At 38.8% G+C, this 23344-nt stretch overlaps 1 protein-coding gene across 1 annotated transcript in view; it reads right to left on the bottom strand.

Moving 5' to 3' along the window:
- The window catches only part of DNAH6 (dynein axonemal heavy chain 6), a 293512-nt gene that overhangs the window by 163128 nt on the left and 107040 nt on the right, over positions 1-23344 (bottom strand). Inside the window, exons 19-29 of the mRNA XM_032653510.1 lie at positions 17295-17507; positions 16519-16611; positions 14609-14728; positions 12467-12647; positions 9882-9978; positions 7027-7246; positions 4992-5156; positions 4794-4907; positions 3295-3420; positions 3054-3209; positions 2606-2767 (exon numbers count right to left, since the gene is read on the bottom strand). Coding sequence (XP_032509401.1) covers positions 2606-2767; positions 3054-3209; positions 3295-3420; positions 4794-4907; positions 4992-5156; positions 7027-7246; positions 9882-9978; positions 12467-12647; positions 14609-14728; positions 16519-16611; positions 17295-17507 — 1647 coding nt within the window. The remainder of the gene's footprint in view (positions 1-2605; positions 2768-3053; positions 3210-3294; positions 3421-4793; positions 4908-4991; positions 5157-7026; positions 7247-9881; positions 9979-12466; positions 12648-14608; positions 14729-16518; positions 16612-17294; positions 17508-23344) is intronic.

Here is a 23344-nt window from a genome sequence, read left to right as displayed (position 1 = left end):
TCATCTAACAACAGTTCATGTTCAATTTTCCACAATGGTCCTAAAATGATCCTTTTACAGTAGGATAAGGACGCAAACAAGGTCCAAACACTGCTTAATGTGTCTTTTTTTTTATCATCTTTATTGGAGTATAATTGCTTTTCAATGTTGTGTTAGTTTCTGCTGTATAACAAAGTGAATCAGCCATACATATACATATATCCACATATCTCCTCCCTCTTGCATCTCCCTCACACCCTCCCTATCCCACCCTTCTAGGTGGTCGCAAAGCACTGAGCTGTTCTCCCTGTGCTATGCCGCTGCTTCCCACTAGCTATCTATCTTATGGTTAATGTGTCTTTTAATCTCTTTAAATTTATAACAGTTCTCTGCATCCTCCCCCCTTTATGCAATTTATTTTTTAAAGGTCTATAGGTTATTTTCCCTTTGGAATTTCTTGCATTCCATATTTGGCTGATTGAATTCTTGTGGTTAACATGTTTCTCTACCTTATATACTTCTTGAAAGCTGTATTTAAATCTAGACACTTAATTAAATTCATTAGTTTGAGGTTTAAAAATTTCTGAACAGGAATAATTCAGATTGTGTACCAAAGAAGATACATGTTTCCTGGTTGTCTCAAATTCAGTGATTTTTTTATTTTTTATTTTAAGAGGTTTTGTTTTTTTTAATGTGGTTCGCGGGCCTCTCACTGTTGTGGCCTCTCCCGTTGCAGAGCACAGGCTCCGGACGCGCAGGCTCAGCGGCCATGGCTCACGGGCCTAGCCACTCCGCGGCATATGGGATCTTCCCGGACCGGGGCACGAACCCATTTCCCCTGCATCGGCAGGTGGACTCTCAACCACTGCACCACCAGGGAAGCCCCTTCAGTGATGTTTTGATTGACCAATGGATAATTAGCCTGATCCATCCATTACAAACCTTCCAATTAATCTTTTAATGTGGTTTTAGCAAAGTTGATCATTACCAGATCTATTAATTTTTTAGAGTTTGCAAAATAGTAATTTCTAATATTATCCCTCTGCATGTATTAGCTGGGATTCTTCTATAAAGAATTATCCTCATCAACTTTTTTTATTGAGGTACTGTTGACTTACAATATTACATTACTTTTAGGTATACAGAATAGTGATTCAATATTTTTATAGATTATACTATGTATAGTTGTTTGGGAAAATAGTTATTTTTCTTAAAAAGTGTGTTTATGCTAACATGTAATGAATTTATTATGGTTATTTTAAAACAAATAAATATGTTTATTTTACTTTATTTAAAAGAAAGCCTGTTTATTTAAAATTTATTTATTTTTGACTGCGTTGGGTCTTCGCTGCTGCATGCAGGGTTTCTCTAGTTGTGGCAAGCGGTGGCTCCTCTTTGTTGTAGTGCGTGGGCTTCTCATTGCAGTGGCTTCTCTTGTTGCGCAGCACAGGCTCCAGGCGCACGGGCTTCAGCAGTTGTGGAGTGTGGGCTCAGCAGTAGTGGCTTGCGGGCTCTAGAGTGCAGGCTCATTAGTTGTGGCGCACGGGCTTAGCTGCCCCACGGCATGTGGGATCTTCCTAGACCAGGGCTCGAACCTGTGTCCCCTGCACTGGCAGGTGGATTCTTAACCACTGTGCCACCAGGGAAATCCCCCCCCCCCAAAATATTTTAAATGCAATTTTAATTTCTAACATGGTGTATATCAATAGATGTAATCCATACATATAAACAAAAACTTTCTGGAAGTCTCAATAATTGTTTTTATAAGATTTTTTTTTGATGTGGGCCATTTTTTAAAGTCTTTATTGAATTTGTTACAATATTGCTTCTGTTTTATGTTTTGGTTTTTTGGCCATGAGGCATGTGGGATCTTAGCTCCCCGACCAGGGATCAAACCCGCACCCCCTGCATTGGAAGGCGAAGTCTTAAGCACTGGACTTCCAGGGAAATCCCAGGTCTCAATAACTTCTTTTTTTTTTTTTTTTTTGGTACACGGGCCTCTCACTGCTGTGGCCTCTCCCATTGCGGAGCGCAGGCTCAGCGGCCATGGCTCACGGGCCTAGCCGCTCCGCAGCATGTGGGATCTTCCCAGACCGGGGCACGAACCTGTGTTCCCTGCATCGGCAGGCGGACTCTCAACCACTGCGCCACCAGGGAAGCCCTCAATAATTTTTAAGAGTGAAAAATTCTGATAACTACTCAATGAAAAATCTTACCGTGAATTCTCACCTCCTACATGTTTCATTTTCAATACGTAACTCTGAATACGTAACACCGCACATTTCAGTACGTAACTCATCCCTTCCTGTAAGCTTATTCCTTGTTCCTAGATTTCCCTGCTATTCTGTCTTGTATCTCATCTCCCCTCTTTCTACCTACTGACACGAACAGGTCTTTAATCTCACCACCACTTGACCAATCCTCCCCTGGCCTTGATTCCTAACTGGCCCACTCGGATTGCCTTGTGTTGACTCTCCTCTCTTGCTCTATTTATTCTACTTTAATCATTCCTTGCCCCACTAGTTTTCCCTAGCTTGCCATCACCCCTTTCTCTCCTTTTGTTATGTCATGTTGCAAATAGAGAAAGCCACATAAAACACTTAGTGCTCAGATGCCAGGACCGTACCTTGTAGTCCAAACCATCGGAGCAGTTAAAGACCACACACTGGATGGCGAGAGCTTTTGCAAGGTCTTTGGTAGTCTCAGTTTTCCCCGTGCCAGCAGGACCAGCTGGTGCGCCTCCCAGGTCGAGCTGCAAAGCCCCCATGAGGCAAAGGTAGCAGCGATCCTGAAGAAATTTATCAAATTATCATTATTGAAGGGAACTGACTCTGGCCACAAATTCATAAGTCCTTTCCTTTCTATAGCAGGAGGGTCATTATTTTTTTATGAAAGGTTCTATAGCAATTGAAATATACTAAAAAATCCAGGCACATGATCAAAAAGTGGAAATCTCTGCTTTACAAAGATGTATTCATGGCAAGTCCTTTCAAGGGTTAATGGTAGGAGGAAACTTTTCAGAACTATTTTGGTGGGGAAAAAGCAGTAATGAACCTAAATGATCAGTAACTTACCGTGAGAGGAGTAATAACTAATCTTGGGCATGCACCCAAATACTCATAGCCATAAGTATACTGAGAGAGCGCCATCCTCGCCACACAATTGTCCAGGTCTATATCCCAATAATAGCGCAGTTGTCTCTGCCAGTCAAAGGACTCAACTACCTCTACCTACATAAGTGATGACAATGATACACATATTAGATGCATTAATTTCAGAAAGAAATATATGATTTTATTTAAGTGAAAGAGTTACCTTGGCTTGAACAAGTTCAGTGACTATGTCTCTTGCATGTACATCAATAGTAATTAAGGCAGTTATGATGTTTCTGTGTAATTTAGGAAGAGTGCCTCGGACTATTGCAGCCAGGGCATTTAATCTCTAAAAATTAAAAAAAAAATGTGATATAAAATTTTCAAAAATCAGCTTACATATATATCTTTTTACTATTAAATTTGGAATAGGCATTTTTTGAAACTATCTATAAAATTAGATACCTATAAAATTAGATCGTTTTGACAAATGTCTATTCCAAATTTAGTGAGAATCTGTAATTCTGTGACCCAGGACAACAGTTTAACTTATTTAATTCCTATAAGGCTTCTGTGAAGTACAGTACTATCTTTACCCCAGTTTCACATTAGAGGAAACTGAGGGTCACAGAGGGTAAGGAAATTGACATAGTTATCAAGTAGCAAAAATTACACTTGAGTAGACATTTGCCTCAAGGAAAGCCCATGCTCTTAACCACCATGTCATGATGTCTCTAGAGAAGAAGGTTCTCCTTAAAAATCTAATGTGATTAAGGTAGTACACTTCATTTTCAGGGATAGGTTTTTTTTTTTTTTTTTTGGTGGGGGAGGGGGGAATAGTCAGAAATCCTGAGCATTTAAACCAAGCCAATGATTGATTAAACGAAAGCATTTTTTGATAGATTGAGTTCCTGATTTTCACATAAATGGTTAAATCTTTTTCAGAGAAGGGCAGTGCCTCTGAAAGCCTTAAACTGTTGTGCTGATTTTTCACTCAGGCTGACCCTGATCAGGGGCCACCTCTACAAAGAGGTCAATGGGACTTTCCTTAGCAAGTCTTTTCTCTGGGGCTCTTTGAGTTGAAATTCTATCGAGGACCTTCATGAGAGAGGATTTTTCCTATTTCAAGAAGGTTGTTTCCTCCTTTTTCTGTTTTAAGGGTGAGTCTTTAAAAATGCAACATTGCTTGGAAGTAGAATTGAATTTGGAGTTAAAGATGTGGCCTGGCTGTAAAGTTGCATTTCCCAACAATAGCTCAAAAATTTGTGTAGAATGGTATTTAATTCATTCAATTATTTATTGCTTTATTGATAGTTGCCTGAGGCTTCTATAAAACAGTAGAAAAGCACATGTTGGGCCTAAGAATAGAAATGGCACAAATCCTGTGGTTTTCCGGGATTGAATCCACTTCTAGGAGAGAGATCAGGACCCAGGATAACATTTCTTCTTAAAGGTGGCAAACCATTATAATCCTGACATTTTCCTCTTGAGTTACGCTTTCCTTCTATTTTTAATATTCATATACATACTACACAAACATCAGGGTAGTGTCGCTGAGAAAACTTGAACAGAAATAGTTTTAGTGAGAAGCCCAAAGCTTTGGATGTCATGTCAGAGGCTTACAATTTCTGAAGTAGTGAATTTGCATTAACCATGCCAATAAAAGCCACTGGGACCATCTGGCACGGCACTATGTTCGATGTCACCCTGCCGTAATCTCACCTCAAAGTTTACTTTTTCAAAAGCTTCCAGGGCCTCTAAATGATTACCGTCTTCTCTTTCCAAACACTCCGTCAAATCGCGGCACCACATGATTTGAGAAATGGTCAGTATCACCTGCATGGAAACACCTTTCTTCAGTGTGTGATGCATCTCACCCAAACAGGATCCAGAGGCGGAGATTTAAGGAGTGTAAGTTACTTGAGAAGGGTGGCCGGCGATCACCCATACTGTCCTCGGTTTCCCCAGATAGTCAGCAATGGCAGCTTTGCACAGGCGACGCAGAGACGTGACCATGGCTTCTTCCACTTTGCCCAGCCACTCCTCCACGTTGCCTCGGGCCTTGAGGCCTTTCCCCAGGCTCACCTGGAAGATAATCAGACTGTGATAACATGTAGGCTGTACACTCTGTGTACTTTTTAACGGAACCTTGAGCTAGGTAAACATGGAAGCCTGAACATGAACACTGGCACTTCTACTGATACCTACTCTACCCCTCTCTTTACACCGCCCCTCTCCCCCGCCCCCACTTGGTGCTTTATTTCACTGCTTCCCTTTGGAGCCAACTCCCGGAAAGAGGAGTTTATGTGCACTAAATGAATTCCTCCACTTTTTTCCCTTACTTCCTGCCATCTGATTTTTGGCCCCAACCACTCCTCTAAATCTGTTCAGGTCATTAAGGTGACCAGTGCTCTCCCAATCATCCAGTCCAATCGACGCTTTAAAACCCTTTTCATATTTATTTCTTGGACTACCAATGACCTGACTGCCCTGGTTGTCTGGGCTTCTGCATCTGTTCTTCTTCTACACTCCCTTTAAATGTCATGTTTTCCCTGGATCCTAGCTTAGGCCTTCCCCTTTCTCTTTTGCACTAGTGATGAACAAATTCTTTTGCAAGAGGATCAATTTAGGACAAGTAAAAAAATTTCTTTATTGAGGTATAGTTGATTTACAATATTATATTAGTTTCACATGTACAACATAATGATTCAATATTTTTATAGATTATACTCCATTTAAAGTTGTTACAAAATAATGGCTGTATTTCCCTGTGCTGGACAATATATCCTTGCTGCTTATTTATTTTATACATAGTAGTTGGTAACTCTTAATCCCCTACCCCTATCTTGCCCCTCCCCCTCCCCTCTCCCCACTGGTAACCACGAGTTTGTTCTTTATATCTGGGAATCTGTTTCTGGTTTGTTATATTCACTAGCTTGTATTACTTTTTAGATTCCATATATAAGTGAAAACATGCAGTATTTGTCTTTCTCTGTCTGATTTATTTCATTTAGCATAAAACCCTCCAGGTCCACCTATGTTGTGGCAAATGGCAAAATTTTATTCTTTTTTATGGCTGAGTAATATTCCATTGTATACATATACCATGTCCTCTTTATCCATCCATCTGTTGGTGGACACTTAGGTTGCTCCCATGTCTTGGCTATTGTGAATAATGCTGCTATGAGCATTGGGTGCATGTGTAGGACAAGAAAAATGTCTATGGGCTCCTTCCAATCCCATAGATACACTATTGTGCTCTACCTGGACTGAAATCCTTGGCATTTCCCTGCACAATTTCTCTGTATGGAATGCTGTCCCTCCCATGTCTCCTCTCCACCTTCCTTGGCTGCCTGTGTGTGTGTATGTGTGATTCTCCTCTGTCTGGCCACTTGAATCCCCACAGTCTACTAATGCATTCACTTGCTTGGTGTTTACAGGCACTGTGCCGGGCCCCGGAGAGGCTGCTGCCAAACAATGACAACTAATACTTCATAGCACCCGCTCAGTACTGTTCTAAGTAATTTACATACACACTTGAAAATCCCCAGCAACTCATTAATCAGGCAGTATTACTAATCCTTGTTTTACAGATTGGGAGTGGAATCCATGTGTCCGGGCAGTAGAACTAGCTCTTAACCACCCTACTCTTGTTCCCCTTATGAAGAGTTAAGACCTGGCTCCAGTACTTTCTACCCTGTTCCCAAGAACAGAGCTTCTGTTACTGCATTTTCTGTGGGGCTTTTCAATTGTTTGACTATGTCTCTGCTAGACTTTGAGTTCTTCGAGGGCAAGAATTTTATCGTTGATTATCTTTGAAATTGCTGAGCCGGCAGAAGACCAGATCACAGTAACACTTGATGAATGTTTAGCTGATGCTGAATAAACCTCTACCCTCCACCCTAGAAGAGTAACAAAGTTGATGCATAAAGAATCATAAACAAAAAGCCCTTACCCTTTCTCCCTCTGGTGACAGCATCGCTAAAATATCATTAGTGTAAATCTTTTCTGGCTCTGCCTCCATGCCAGGAATTCTTCCCTCCGTTGGAGGCACGAGAGCAAATTCGAGCTTTGAAATGGAGTCGAAGCATTTCCTTAAGTGTGGCTGCACAGCTTGGGGATTTCGTGTCTGGGCCAAAATCTCCAGAAGCTCATCATTTGACAAGAAGTAAAATCTAGATGAAAGAATATGCTTAAAATGTAACTTGAAACTGAAGCAAAGCCTTGTATGGACATGAAAGATAAATCCCTTAGCCACATATCGTCCCCATCCACTGACTTACTGGACCTCTATCTCATGGGTCCTGGGTCTGGGAGGCCACGTGTCTCTAAATATGATTTTTATAAAGGTTACTGTGGATGCACCTCAAACATCTGGAATGAGTGCCTGGTACGTAAAAGGTAGATATTTTTCATAAAAATTGTAAAGATGCCAGCACTTGCTAAGATACTGATTTGGTTGTATGTCTGTTACTTGGCTTTGAGCTCCTAGAGTGAAGATATATTACTTGTTTTCCCTAGAATCTGGCCTTGTACCCCACATATACCTGGTATTCAGTACATAATTTGTTGAATAGATGAATGGGTGGCTGCAGGAACCTTATTTGGTTCTGTGACTACACACATGGGGGCCATGCTGGTGTGATCCTGCCTGGGATTTTCTTAGATACTGCCCAACAGGGCCATTTGGAGACATGAAGATACCCTAGGAAAAAAAAAAAACTGGAGAAGGGGCACACCTGGATGCCCAGGGATGAGCGAGAAGGATGAGGGTCTGGCTGAAGAAGACACTTCACTCCTGTGGAGGAAGCTGCCTATGAGACATCCCTCGGGATTGGAGGGATCCCATTAGCACGTGGAAGGTCCCACGTGAGAGAGGGGCCCAGTTGGGTACCAGCCAAGTCAGGCTTCTCCTGCCGTCTTGCCTCTCCTCCCTTTCCTGTCCCCAAACTGGAGACCTCAGGAACTTAATAGGAAGTGGGGAGGGTTGATGCCACACATCCTCATCATCACTAAAGCCTTCAGCCTTGCAACAGGCTTAGGCCAGAGAAGGGGGATGTTTTCACTTTGAAAGAAGTTCAGAGTTTTGATTATTATAGATCATTTAATGGGTTAAGGTAATGAGAACTTTTTGTATTATTATCAGAGAATGACCAGAAAATTCACGCGGCCTGCTCAAGATTTTGGCCAGGGACAGGAAGAAACTAGCCCCTAGTAGAGAACACAGAGGCTGTCATTAGAAACAAAGATGTTTTGGGTTGCACCCTATTAGTCTTGCTTCTTTAAAATATCACATATGGTAATAATTTGTACCCCTGCCTCTTTTCAACTAATAAAACAGATAACTGTCAAGATTGGACTATGAGCCCTGTGGGAGAAGGAACAGTGTTATATTCACCTTGAGTCCCCAGAACCTAACTTGGTCCATGGCTCATAGTAAGCCTTCATTAAGGCTTGGAGCATGAAATCAGTGTGTACAGAGCCTTCTGATATAATAAACACTGTAGACTTAGTTGATGTAATTCTAAACAAAAGGAAAAATAAAAGTTGATGCTTTTTGGTGTTCAATATTATCACAGGTAAATTTGTGTCCAGATTTCTCTAAAGATTAAAACAGGGTATAGATTTTCTCTGGTCTTGGGAGACTCAAGTTAGGAACCACTGATTTAAGAGTGAAATAAAAGGCACATTCCAAACCTCAAACTCTTCTGTCTTTTCCCATGTTGCCTGAATCTGTTAAACTCAATCAAATCCTCCAGCTCTTGGATATCTTGTGCACACACATACCCAGTCCTGGTGCCCAGCAATAACCCCTCTTACCCAAGTAACCCACATAAGCACCTAACCCTGGCTGACTCAGTGCTTGTCCTAGGAGAGACCTTAACAGCCATCTCCTTTATATCTAACAGGAAAAATCCATGAAAGATGAGCCATTTTTTGATATTGTCTGTGTTACGGTACAATGTGCCCCAATGACTGAAGTCTGGAGCACTTGCTACCATCAGGTAGTCATATATAATTATATTGAAATGGTGTATTTACATGACTGTCCACCTGTTAACCACGAGCTCCATTAGAGTGGGGATCTGGCCTTTTCTTCTTTGTATTTTTATCACTGAGCAAAACATTTGGTATGTTTCTAGAATGAATGGATGAGTAAAAAATTTCATTTGGAATTTGTGCAATGAACTCTTAGATGACTTCTACAGTAACCCTCTTAGGCCACCAATTAACCTAAAGAAACCAGCTCAGGCAACAAAGGTCTCTAACTTTTTACATACCCATCTGTGGACACGCACACACATGCAGGTACACACATACACACCCAGCAGTGAAACGATGCTGTGATCAAGAATCCTTCCAGCACCTTGGGTACTTATCCACTTAAACCAAATATTGTGTATTTATCCTTGACACTTACACGCCCCAATCAAGATATTAGCTGGATTGCTATTATGAAATATCTTTCTTGTTTTCTCTCTTTGGTTCCCAGATGTTTTGATTTTATAGCTTGTTTTTAAATATATCTTAACAAATTAATGGATACTCTTTTTTTTTTTTTTTTTTGCAGTACGCGGGCCTCTCACTGTTGTGGCCTCTCCCGTTGCGGAGCACAGGCTCCGGACGCGCAGGCTCAGTGGCCATGGCTCACGGGCCCAGCCGCTCTGCGGCATGTGGGATCTTCCCTGACTGGGGCACGAACCCGTGTCCCCTGCATTGGCAGGTGGACTCTCAACCACCGCTCCACCAGGGAAGCCCATGGATACTCTTAACTACTAAAAAATATTGTTGGTAGCTTTATAAACTTACCTTGGAAAGATAACTCTTTTTGATTCTAAATATGCCTCTAGACACTTCTGAATTTGGTCAAGTAATGCATTATTATTTTGAAAAGTCTCCAGAAGTCCTGTTCATTGAAAAAAAAGGTACTGGTAAAGTTGTGTTAAAATAAATAGAGAATATAATTTTAAGTGGAAGTAAAATATGATATTAACATTTTTAAAGTTTTGCTTTTATTTGATGAAAGAATGGTCTAATAAGTTAAAATTGGGGGTGTTGGCTAAGAATGTTAACTATAACTTTGAATAATAACATTAATTTTGATATTTGCCACAGATGAACAGGTAATTAATTTGAAACCTTTTTATCTGTCATCCCCCAGTTTTGGGGGCTGGGAGTGCACAAACCAAAGCCAAACAGTTGCCATTTTCTAAACACTACACATTCTCTGTCACTTTCTTACTCATGTCTTCTGTTTTTTCTGCCATATTTAGATGCAAAAAAATTGTGGCAATAGCATCCTATGTCTTTATCAGTAAACTGCAGCACCTTTAGGAGCAAGATTCATGTCTCACTTGATGTTTTGGTGCGTATCACAGTGCCTGGCTTCCCCACCTGTCTGAGAATCAAATCTGGTCTTTTCCACGGTCTCCAAGTCTCTGCGTGATCAGTGACCTAATCCAATCCCCAACCCGCCACCCAAGCACACTCTCCTCTCTGGCCTCACTCCTAAGCCCTCTCCTGTGTGCTGCACTCCACCCCACTCTCGCTTCCTTGGTGACAGTCATGTACGCTAAGCATGCTTTTATCGCAGGGTCTTTGTTCTTCTCTCTGCCTTTAACAATCCTCCCTTAGATCCACGAACATGTTTCATTTCCTCATTCCTGCAGATCTCTACTCAAAAGCCACTTTATCAAAAAATCCTTTCATCATACACACACACACACACACACACACACACACACACACACACACACACACTGCAGCCCCCAACTACTCTCTAGCGCCTTTACCCTGCTTAATTTTTCTTCACTGCTTTATCATCATCTGAAATGATATATACAGGTCCACACTCCTTTATCTGAAATCCCTAGGACCAAATGTATTTTGGATTTTTTTGAATTTCAAAAGTTACATTATATAACAAAAGTCCAGTTGGCACTGGGGCAGCACTCTGTAATAAAACACATTAATATTTTTGCAGCAAAAGGTTTGGATATGCACATTAAGTGGATGTGCTAGGCAAGATAAAGGTCTCTCAGATATACCCATGTCCTAATCCCGAGAACCTGAGAATATGTTAGTTTTTATGGAAAAAGGCACCTGGCAGATGTGGTTAAGTTACAGATCATAGGATAGGGAGATTATCTTGGATCATGCAGTGGGCCCAGTGTAATCCCAGGGGTCTTTTTTTTTTTTTTCTTTTTTTGGCCGTGCTGTGCAGCTTGTGGGATCTTAGTTCCCCAGCGATGGATCAAACCCGTGCCCCCTGCAGTGGAAGAGAGGAGTCCTAATCACTGGACTGTCAGGGAATCCCCCACAGGGGTCTTTATAAGCGGCAGAGAAGGAGATGTGATGGCAGAAGCAGAGGCTGGAGTGATGCATTTGTGACTGGAAGGGGACCAGGAACCAAGGATTGTGGGCAGCCTCTTGAAGCCCCAAAGTTTTAAGGTTTTCGATTTTTATCATCCCATAGAGTTTTTCCTGCCTGTTTATGTTTTATGTAAGAGTCTTTGGGCAAAGAGTATAGTCCAGCAGGCTGCCTCTGCTTGACAAGGAAGCTCTCTATCCGTATCACCAGGATAGGCAGTGTGCTGCCATTTGCAGAACAACAATCAATCCTGCTGAGGCTGTGATACAAACCGCAAAGTTCAATCACCACGTATGTGTAATCACCTGGAAGGACTTTGATTCCACATCCCTAGAAACAGAACTTATTAAAACTCATTTCAACTGTATAGCACAGGGAACTCTACTCAATACTCTGTAATGACCTGTATGGGAAAAGAATCTAAAAAAGAGTGAATATATGTATATGTATAACTGATTCAGTTTGCTGTACAGCAGAAAATAACACCACATTGCAAATCAACTATATTCCAATCAAAATTAATTTAAAAAATAAATAAAACACATTTCAACCCTGAGATTAGAATTACCATTAGTGGCAATATTCGTAAGTGGTCTTAATGAATTACTTAAAATACGGTGTGGAAATTTTTATGGTTATAAGTCTGTGAGAACTTTAACAGAATAGGTCAACTGAATGTAAATGTATTTTTTGTAGCCTAAATTGTGAGATGGAAGCATCACTGATACTCTGTGGCAGGATCCCCTAATTCTAAAAACAGCAAAAGAAGTACATTCTTGTGTGCCCAAACTATGAACTGAGCTGAAACATGGTGACGATGATGACGATAATAATAATGCAAATAGTAATAAAATAACAACAGTGTTCGATTCACATTGTTTAGCAAGAGTGTCAAATGTACTACAGATGTTCCTGGTCATCAACGCTGACTGGAATCAAGGGTTGAATGTACCACATTTTATTAGAATCTTACAGGTGATGGACCTTTTAGATAACCGTAATTCCTTTGTGGTTTCTTTATTACCTGGTTGAGTAGCTGCTCGGAGCGCATTAGGCAGCCGGTTCACCTTCCTCATGATTTCTTTCCATGACTTATCCACTTGAAGGAACATCTTGGCCTCTGCAGGTAACTGCCTCTGAATATCTGGAGCGTTAAAAATACTCTCTAGGTAGAGCCAGTTTCTCTGGCAGTTCAGCCACTCTTCCTAGGAGAAAAATAGGGACATTACCAGATTTTTAACCTCAGGTTGAAAAAATACAGTTATGTTAAAAATAATTACAGGGGGATTCACGGTATCTTTTTCCTTTTGGCAGCTTCTCACAGGTTCTTTGAAATGAAACCTGATTAAAAGGTCCAAGTCTCACCTCAGCCTAATTTCAACCCATTTTTTGTACTGAGTAGAGTTATAACGAGTCTACTACTGTGTGGTAACCAGAATGGACCCAGAGAAAGAGGATTAAAATGCCCAGAGGAGACACTCTAGGTGGAGGCACGATGCTTACTTAAAGGAATCTGAAGGGTTGGGAAGTGGTAAGTTTAGTGATTTACTTACTATTTCCAAATATAAAAATGGTTAGCAAAAAAGGTGGGGTTTTTTTTGCCCACCTCAATTATGTCTATCATTCTTCCCTCTCCCTCTTTTTAAGAAGAAATATGATTCATTTCCTTCGATCAAAAAAGTAAAACCTGCTTGTGACAGAACACGTGGCAAAGACAGAACACTGGGAAGAAGAAGAAAATCACGCATCACTTTTCTCCTAGAGACAATCGCTGTTAATCAGAGAGAGCAGAAGTGCAGGGTCAGATCTAACGTTTATAGACCTCACCGTTCCTCTGCACCTCCTGCTATCGCATGTGTGGGCCTGAGATCTGTGAAAGGGTTTCTCGTGTCTCACTCTAGATTTGGGGGCTATGCTTAAGCCCTAATGTCCCAACCACTCCTTGGTTTATTTCAGGTCTCACACTATACACTTAATTCTCTGGAGGATCCCTACTATTCAGCACTGCTTCTTTTAAGGACCTTCTATGGAAACATGCCCTTTACTTTGATCTAAATTTAGTCTCTCCTTTCATGGGGCTCAGCCATCAGTACAGAAGGCTGGACAGGCGTCAGATTAAAAAGTCCCCATTGAAGAGGATGGATTCACCATAGAGGTCTCTATGAAATGAGGATGGAACAAATTGCCTTTTCTTACTTAGCGCCTTTATTATTTCACAGATACCTTTTCATATTAGAACATATAAAAACCACACCATAGTTAAATCAAGGTAAAAAAATGAAGTCTAAAAAAGAGATTGGATGGGAACAAAGTGAGACCAGAGTAAGTGGGTTCTTTATTATGGGATAATCTGAGTTTGAATAAAATAAAGAGAAGGTGTGTATGACAGGAAGGGCGCCAAGGAGACTTCAAGCAGCAGTATTTGTTTAGTAAATATGAGTTGCTGTGGCTAGACTCTTAAGGTGGCCCCCAAGACCTGGGCTTCCTGACCTTGTGTGATCCTCTCCCCTTGAGTGTGGGTGCCACCGTGACTTTCTTCTAGCTATGGAGAATACACAAAGATAACAGGATGTACACAGTTATGTGTACAGTACACAAGGCTGTAACCTCTGTCTTGCCAGGAGACTTTCTCTTCCCGGCTCGACTGATGGAGCAAGTGATCTGGTTGAGGAAGTCCACATGCAAAAAAACTGTGGGCAACATGGAGGAGCTGAGGATGGCCTCTGGTTGACAGCCTGTGAGAAAATGAAGCCCCCGGTCCCGGAATTGCAAGAAAATGATTTCTGCCAAAGTCCTTCCTCAGTTGAACCTCTGAGGAGAGCCCAGTCCTGGCCCACATCTTGACTGAACCTTCGTGAGGCCCTGAGTATAAGACCCAGTTAAGTTATGAACTCCTGACCCACAGAAACTGTGGGATTATAAATGTAGATTGTTTTATACCACTAAGTTTGTGGTACTTTGTTTCACAGCAATAATAACTAATACAGGGTGATGGTGTAGTCTTGCAAAGAAGAGTTCAATATATTTGCATTTTCCTTACATTTTGAGCATAATAAAATGTCAATAATTAAATCTTATATCTAAACTGTACAATATTTAAGTGACTGAACAAATGATTTCTAAATCCAATTCTCTGAGTCCATGAATTGAAATGATCCTTACTCACCAGTGTTTGATTAAACAAAGCAAGTTGTTTCTGCCAGTCATCCACTCGAGTTTTCAGTGGGCCAGCGTAACGTGATGAGGCAATGGTTGCAATGTTGATGGTGCTGTCATCAAGAAGGACCTTTAAGGAAAGGCAAAGAAAATACATGTGACACCATGTGTTTTTGCTCTCAAAGATAATTACAGATATTTAATTCCAACAGCCCATTTATTTATTTTTACTTTAACATTTTTAGTTTTATATTGGAATATAGTTGATTTACAATGTTGTGTTAGTTTCAGGTGTACAGCAAAGTGATTCAGTTACACGCATACATGTATCCATTCTTTTTCAGATTCTTTTCCTGTATAAATTATTGCAGAATTTTGAGTAGAGTTCCCTGTACTATATATACAGTAGGTTCTTGTCGATTATCTATTTTATATATAGTAGTGTGTATATGTTAATCCCAAACCATTTAAAAGCCAACTTTTTGAATAAACAGCTTAATCTCACTTACTGTTTCCCACCCATCCACTTCCCCTCCTTCTCTCCTTCACTAGGGTTTATAATGCACTATGATGTTCTCTTAAATGTCACCAAGGAACTTCTGATTGTCAAATCCTGGCTGTTTCTGTAATTATTAATGGCACACATTTCTGTTTAGCTCAGCAGTCTTCTCCAGTCTCCCCCCTACAAGGTATCTGGTACCTTCTTTATATCATTTGGTCATCCAGGTCTTTATTTCTCAAAGTGCTCAAAACTTGAAAAAGTAAGTGTCTTCCCTACCCAATGAAACATCACTTTCCCTCAATTATCTTGAGGAAGAGGAAAAGTGAACTCATTCATGTCAAGCTCTGGATGATTATAGACAGTTTTCCCTCTACCTCCCCCCTCCCCTACTCCTTCCTCTTATACCACAGCACCCCTCGCAGAACATGTACATTTAAAAAACTGTGTCTGTTAATCTAAAGGATTTTAATTGCTCTATTTAAATTATAAACTTCTTGAGAGCAGAAGCCCCATCACCTGGCATCACCTGGCCTCATACTGACTGATTTCCATCTTGGGTCTGCCAGACTACACCTGGCAAAGCCATTTCATCTCTAATTCTGGCCTGGGTACACCATAACAGGCCAGGGCTTTGCTTTTCTAAACAAAATTTATTGAAGTATAGTTGATTTATAATATTGTGCTAATTTCTGCTGTAGAGCAAAGTGATTCGGTTATACATATGTGTACAATTTTTTCATATTCTTTTCCATTATGGTTTATTACAGGATATTGAATATAGGTCTCTGTGTGGGCTTTGCTTTTTAAATTGAATCATAATTCCCAGATTCTTTTGCTAAACAAATGTGCCCTTTGGATTTTAAGTCACTAAGAATATTCCAAACACATGGGTTAGATTTATCTTCTTTTGCTGTTAATAGAGCATGACCATCTACTCCTAATCTCAAAAAATTCAAGTAAATTTAGCTTCTTAGTGTGATATAAACCTGAAATGCTCATTCACGCTTCTTTGCCTCATTTAAATGGTTTGAAATGCCTTCCATTCCCATCTATGCCTATCAGACCCCCAGATTTTTAAGGTCCAGCATGTCTTTGCTGGTCTAGGAAGGATTCTCTGATCACTTCAGCCACAACTGATCTCTTTGCTCTTCTAAATTCCTCAACAGTTATCAACTACAAGATTATAACTCTCTCTCTCTCTCTATATATATATATAATATATATATATTGCTTTACTAAATATTTCATGTACAAGTATTCATGTCAATTATTCATATTCATATATTGCCTTCCCAATTAGATTTTTCCTTGTTTAATAACTCTCATATTTCAGTCCTTCATCATAACCTCCCATAGAATATTTAGGACTAGGTCTCACAAGAACCTTCAACATAAGTTTCAATAACCCAGTTACCCACCTGTATGTCATCTGTGCCACCCAGGATAAACACATCTTTGGAGTCACGGTGAGGGAGGACGACAAATTCAGTTGTTTTCCAAGAATCCTCCACCTTAGAAATAGTTCAAGTCTTAGGATAGCTCAATTCATTTGTGTGTAGGTACTTGATAAATGCACGTGGAATGAAACAAGTGAAAACTCCATAATTATCCTAATCTCCTTCTGCCTTTAAAATTCTTAAAATCTTCTAGGTTAGATGACAATGATTTGCTTAATTTTATTGAATAGCATTAAAACATATGAATAATTTGTGATACTTTCATGTGTATTCCCTCCCACTTCATGCTTTAATTAAAAGAAAAAAATTCTTTTTACATAGATGCTTGGAAGATGTGTGTTTTTGGAGTAAGGAGGTTAAATATCCTAAGTAGAGAAATCTTCTCAATGTGCTTTTGAAGCATTTCGTATAGTGAATCTTCTCTAGTGTGTAAGTTTGAAAGGTAATGTATTTTGGCATAAGAGATCTTCCTTGGTATGTGGTTCTTTATATAAAGCATGCAAATTTGTTGCCATCAAGTTCCTGTTGGATTATAAGCTAAGCAGAAAGAAGATATTTATAGAGGTGATAACAATAATAATGATATAAATGTAAGGAAGCAGCACAGGATAACTGATAATGAGAGGGTGAAAGCTGCAATGTTGAAAAACCCATTCAGATAAAACAAAAGTTGATCTCACTGAATATGAAAACCTTTACATTCCCTGATCTTCAGAATATACATTTTTCAGGTTTACCTTTTTAAGAACTGTTTCTAAGGCAGCTTCTCCAGAAGCCTGTCCAGAAATATCCTGGATTTCTCGGCCAAAGTCAAAAACATGCAACTCAGAGAGCTTCTCCAAGGTTAATGGAATGTCAAGGTCTACTAGGGTGGCATCAACTGTTTGTTCAATAGCTGCCCAATGTCTAGGCTTCAGAGTTGGGTTTCTCAGGTCAATGATAACTGGAAGCTGGAAAACAAACACTCTCAGAGACACCATCCTTTTTATCTGAAAAACAGCCCAAGGCTTCTGGTTTCAATTTGGGCACATAAAGAGCTGGAAAGAACACCACTGACACTCTTACAACAAAGAAAAATCTGCACAAACTGCAAGTTAATGACTTGTATTGAACCCATCAGAAAAGTGAGGCTTCAGAGAAACCAACTAAGTCAAAATTTGAAGAGACACTGGTACCCACAGTTTTCTCCACAGCAAGAAACAGGACCCGAGAATTTGCTTACCTAGGAGAGATGCCTTGGGTTGCCGTTTAAACTAGTTAGAAGATGTTGCTGAATTTTAAAAATAAGTTGCTAAGACTGAATGTAGGGTAGCATGAGAGTGTGAAGTCCCTGGGGGCTACAAATATTACTAAATATTACAAATATTACTAAAGCTGGAGGAGGGACAGGAACAACTGTGAAGCTCAGAATTTTGTGAAAAAGGAGCACAGTGCTTTGTTAGGATAGAAACTTAATCAGAACACAAGGGAATATTCCTCCTCACTTCTTCCACCAGGAAGAATAACAGTGGAATAGAGAGTGGAAAGCTGCAAGGTACAGATTTTCTCTGGGCATAAAACGAAAGAATGACCCAAGGTCAGGGAAAACAGAAATTGAAAAAATGACTGTTGGCAAACAAGCCCAAACTAAACACAAGGTATCACTAGAACAATTTGAATACTGTGGTATACTGAGGGCAACCACAGCAACACCAAACTTCAAATCTAGCCGAATTTCTAACCAGATTTAATATAACATGCCACACAGAAGGCCAAGTAGAAGGAAAGGCATGATCATTTCCAGGCATAAAAATTATTTACTTCAGTATCTACTGTTCTGCATAAGATGTCTGGATTTCAACAACAATCTAAGAAGTATGTGAAAGGGCAAGGCAAACATACATCCCAAAAGATACAAAATTAATCAGAATCACACTCAAGTCTGACACATATGTTGGAATTAACAGATGGAACTTAAACTAATTGTGATTAATATGTTAATGGATCTAACAGAAAAGGTAGACAACATGCAAGATCAGAAGGGAAATGTCAATAAAATGATGGAAACTATAATTAAAAATCAAATGGAAATGTTAGAAATGAGGAAGACTGTAAGAGATACAAAGAATGTCTTTGATGAGATGAACACAGACAAGGAATCCATGAATTTGAAGGTAAGTGAGTAGGAATTACCCAAACTCATACACAAAGAGAAAAAACAGTGAAACGCTCCCCTGCCCCCATCCAAACCTAGAACAGAATATCCATGAGCTTGGTACCATATCAGATGGTCTGACATACATGTAATAGAAATCCCAGAAGGATAAGAGAGATAGAAAACACAGCAGAAGAGATATCAAAGAAATAATGGCTCAATTTTTTTCAAAGTTAAAGGCAGACACAAAACCAGAGATCCAAGAAACTCTGAGAATATCAAGCAGGATAAATATAAATGGTAAACAACAATAATAACATACACCCAGGCATATCACACTTCATACTGCCAAAAACCAAGAAAAAGAGAAAAATTTGAAGGCAGCCAGACAAAAAAATACATATTATCTACAGAAGAACAAGGATAAGAACTACAGCAGACTTTATGTCAGAAATCATGCAAGTAAAAAGATAACAAAAGGATATTTTTACATTGTTGAAAGAAAAAACAAAATCTGCCGGCTCAGAATTATATACCAGTGAAAATATCATTCAAAATAAAGGATAAAGAATTTCTCAAAACAAAAATTTGGGGAGTTCATTGCTAGTATACCTACTCAGTAAGAAATATTAAAGGAAGTTCTTCAGGCAGAATGAATATGCTATGAGTCAGAAACTTTGATCCATACAAAGAAATGAAGAACATTGGAAATGGAACAGATGTAAAATAAATTTCATATCCTATTTTTATTCTCCTAAAAGGTAACTATAAAAAACAAAAATAGTAGCAGTATGTAGTGCTTATACTACATATAAAAGTAAAATATATGACAACATTAATACAAAGGATGAGAGGGAGAATTGGGAGTATGGTATTATAAACTCTTTATACTATGCATGAAGAAGTATAATATTATTTGAAGTTTGTTTTGGATTAATTGAAAATCTATATTTTAAATCTAGGATAACCACTAAAAATTGCTTTAATGAAGTATGAATAACAACTCCATAGAGAAGATAAAACGGAATCATAAAACCTATACAATTAAATCAAGAGAGGAAAGAAAAAGAGGAAAAAAGAAACAACAAACAAATAAAAAACCAGCATGATGACAATTTTAATCCAACCATACAAATAATATTCTAAATATTAATGGTCTAAACATGTCATTTAAAAGACTTTTTAAAAATCAGATTGGATAAAAAAGCAGGAACAATTATATGCTGTTCAAGAAATACTTTAAATATAAAGACATAGAAAAGTTAAAAGTGAAAAAATGGAGAAAGTAATACCATGAAAACTCTACAAGAAATCTGTACTAACTATATTAATGTCAGATAATGCAGACTTCAGAAGAAGAAATCTTATAAAAAATAAAGAGGGAAAATATGTAAATGATGAGGGTCAATTCTCCAAGAAGAAATAGTAATACTAAGTGTGAATACATCTAACAACGGAGCATCAAAATAAATAAAGCTCCACTGTCTTGAGATGCAGTATCCTCATAAGTTATTTGGAATTTTTCTTTATAGAAGATTTGTCTTTTATCCTTTGTCTATCTATCTACCTATTTATCTATTCATCCACTCAGTTGTTTACTTATATCAATATGAATTCATGGATATTTATTTTATAATTTGGGTTATAACACAATATTGTATTATTTACTGTTTGGTCAGATCATTACAACTTGGGTCATTGAAAATTCTTTCACTTGATTTCTGTGTATCTTTGATATAAGCCGTAATTTTTTTTTCTTTTTTTCACCAACAATAGAGAATCTATTTTATTTTATTTTTTATTTAAAAATTTTTTTTCATGTTTTTTTTCAACATATTTATTGGAGTATAATTGCTTTCCAATGGTGTGTTAGTTTCTGCTTTATAACAAAATGAATCAGTTATACATATACATATATCCACATATCTCCTCCCTCTTGCGTCTCCCTCCCTCCCACCCTCCCTATCCCACCCATCTAGGTGGTCACAAAGCACTGAGCTGATCTTCCTGTGCTATGTGGCTGCTTCCCACGAGCTATTATTTTACATTTGGTAGTGTATATATGTCCATGCCCCTCTCTCACTTTGTCCCAGCTTACCCTTCCCTCTCCCCATATCCTCAAGTCCATTCTCTAGTAGGCCCGCATCTTTATTCCTGTCTTGCCCCTAGGTTCTTCATGACCATTTTTTTTTTTTTAGATTCCATATATATGTTAGCATACAGTATTTGTTTTTCTCTTTCTGACTTACTGCACTCTGTATGACAGACTCTAGGTCCATCCACCTCACTACAAATAACTCAATTTCGTTTCCTTTTATGGCTGAGTAATATTCCATTCCATATATGTACCACATCTTCTTTACCCATTCATCTGTTGATGGACACTTAGGTTGCTTCCATGTCCTGGCTATTGTAAATAGAGCTGCAATGAACATTGCAGTACATGACTCTTTTTGAATTATGGTTTTCTCAGGCTATGTGCCCAGTAGTGGCATTGCTAGGTCATATGGTATTTCTATTTGTAGTTTTTTAAGGAACGTCCTTACGGTTCTCCATAGTGGCTGTATCAATTTACATTCCCACTAACAGTGCAAGAGGGTTCCCTTTTCTCCACACCTTCTCCAGCAATTATTGTTTGTAGACTTTTTGATGATGGCCATTCTGATTGGTGTGAGATGATATCTCATTATAGATTTGATTTTCATTTCTCTAATGATTAATGATGTTGAGCATTCTTTCATGTGTTTGTTGGCAATCTGTATATCCTCTTTGGAGAAATGTCTATTTAGGTCTTCTGCCCATTTTTGGATTGCGTTGTTTGCTTTTTTTGATATTGAGCTGCATGAGTTGCTTGTATGTTTTGGAGATTAATCCTTTGTCAGTTGCTTCATTTGCAAATATTTTCTCCCATTCTGAGGGTTGTCTTTTCGTCTTGTTTATGGTTTCCTTTGTTGTGCAAAAGCTTTGAAGTTTCATTAGGTCCCATTTGTTTATTTTTGTTTTTATTTCCATTTCTCTAGGCAGTGGGTCAAAAAGGATCTTGCTGTAATTTATGTCATAGAGTGTTCTGCCTATGTTTTCCTCTAAGAGTTTGATGGTGTCTGGCCTTACATTTAGGTCTTTAATCCATTTTGAGTTTATTTTTGTGTATGGTGCTAGGGAGTGTTCACATTTCATTCTTTTACATGTAGGTGTCCAGTTTTCCCAGCACCACTTATTGAAGAGGCTGTCTTTTCTCTGTTGTATATTCTTGCCTCCTTTATCAAACATAAGGTGACCATATGTGTGTGGGTTTATCTCTGGGCTTTCTATTCTGTTCCATTGATCTATATTTCTGTTTGTGTGCCAGTACCATACTCTCTTGATTACTGTAGCTTTGTAGTATAGTCTGAAGTCTGGGAGCCTGATTCCTCCAACTTCATTTTTCTTTCTGAAGATTGCTTTGGCTATTTGGGGTCTTTTGAGTTTCCATACAAATTGTAAAAATTTTTGGTTTAGTTCTGTGAAAAATGCCAGTGGTAGTTTGATAGGGATTGCATTGAATCTGTAGATTGCTTTGGGTAGTAGAGTTATTTTCACAATGTTGATTCTTCCAGTCCAAGAACATGGTATATCTCTCCATCTATTTGTATCATCTTTAATTTCTTTCATCAGTGTCTTATAATTTTCTGCATACAGGTCTTTTGTCTCCTTAGGTAGGTGTATTCCTAGATGTTTTATTCTTTTTGTTGCAATGGTAAATGGGAGTGTTTTCTAAATTTCACTTTCAGATTTTTCAGCATTAGTGTATAGGAATACCAGAGATTTCTGTGCATTAATTTTGTATCCTGCTACTTTACCTAATTCATTGATTAGCTCTAGCAGTTTTCTAGTAGCATCTTTAGGATTCTCTATGTATAGTATCACGTCATCTGCAAACAGTGACAGCTTTACTTCTCCTTTTCTGATTTGGATTCCTTTCTTTTCTTTTTCTTCTCTGACTGATGTGGCTAAAACTTCCAAAACTATGTTGAATCATAGGGGTGAGAGTGGGCAACCTCGTCTTGTTCCTGATCTTAGTGCAAATGGTTTCAGTTTTTCACCATTGAGGATGATATTGGCTGTGGGTTTGTCCATCATTTTGTTTTTTGAGCACTTCCTTACTTTTTGGCACTGGAGGATGCTCCAGGTTCATCTTGTATATTCTCTGACTCATCCTTAGAATCAGTCATTTCTATAAGGATCTCTGATTCATTTTATTGGAAAATGGTATTAAAAACCAAGATCTGGACAAAGGATATTGCTGGAAGCAATGAGGTAGAACATAACTTCACCCCTTAAATGTAGGCTTTGCATAGAGACTTCCTTTCAAAGAATACAGTGTGGAAAGTTGGGTAGTAATTTTATAGTGGGGAAAAAATGCTTCTTCAGTCACGTGATCAAGCTTAATATCATTAGTGAAAAGTCATGGTGATAGCATTTATCTTTAATAAGATGTGATAATAATAATACTTTACCTCTGTGGTCTTCCTTGCAAGAATCTATAACCCCAGTCTAATCATGAGAAAAACACCAGACAATCCCTAAATGACAGACGTTCTATAAAATACCTGACTAGTACTTCTCATAACTATCAAGATCATAATAAACAAGAAAAGTCTGAGAATCTGTCAC

This window comes from Phocoena sinus, chromosome 13 (genome assembly GCF_008692025.1).
Source record: "Phocoena sinus isolate mPhoSin1 chromosome 13, mPhoSin1.pri, whole genome shotgun sequence".
Classification (NCBI taxonomy): domain Eukaryota; kingdom Metazoa; phylum Chordata; class Mammalia; order Artiodactyla; family Phocoenidae; genus Phocoena; species Phocoena sinus.
This window is presented reverse-complemented; position numbering and strand designations above follow the sequence as displayed.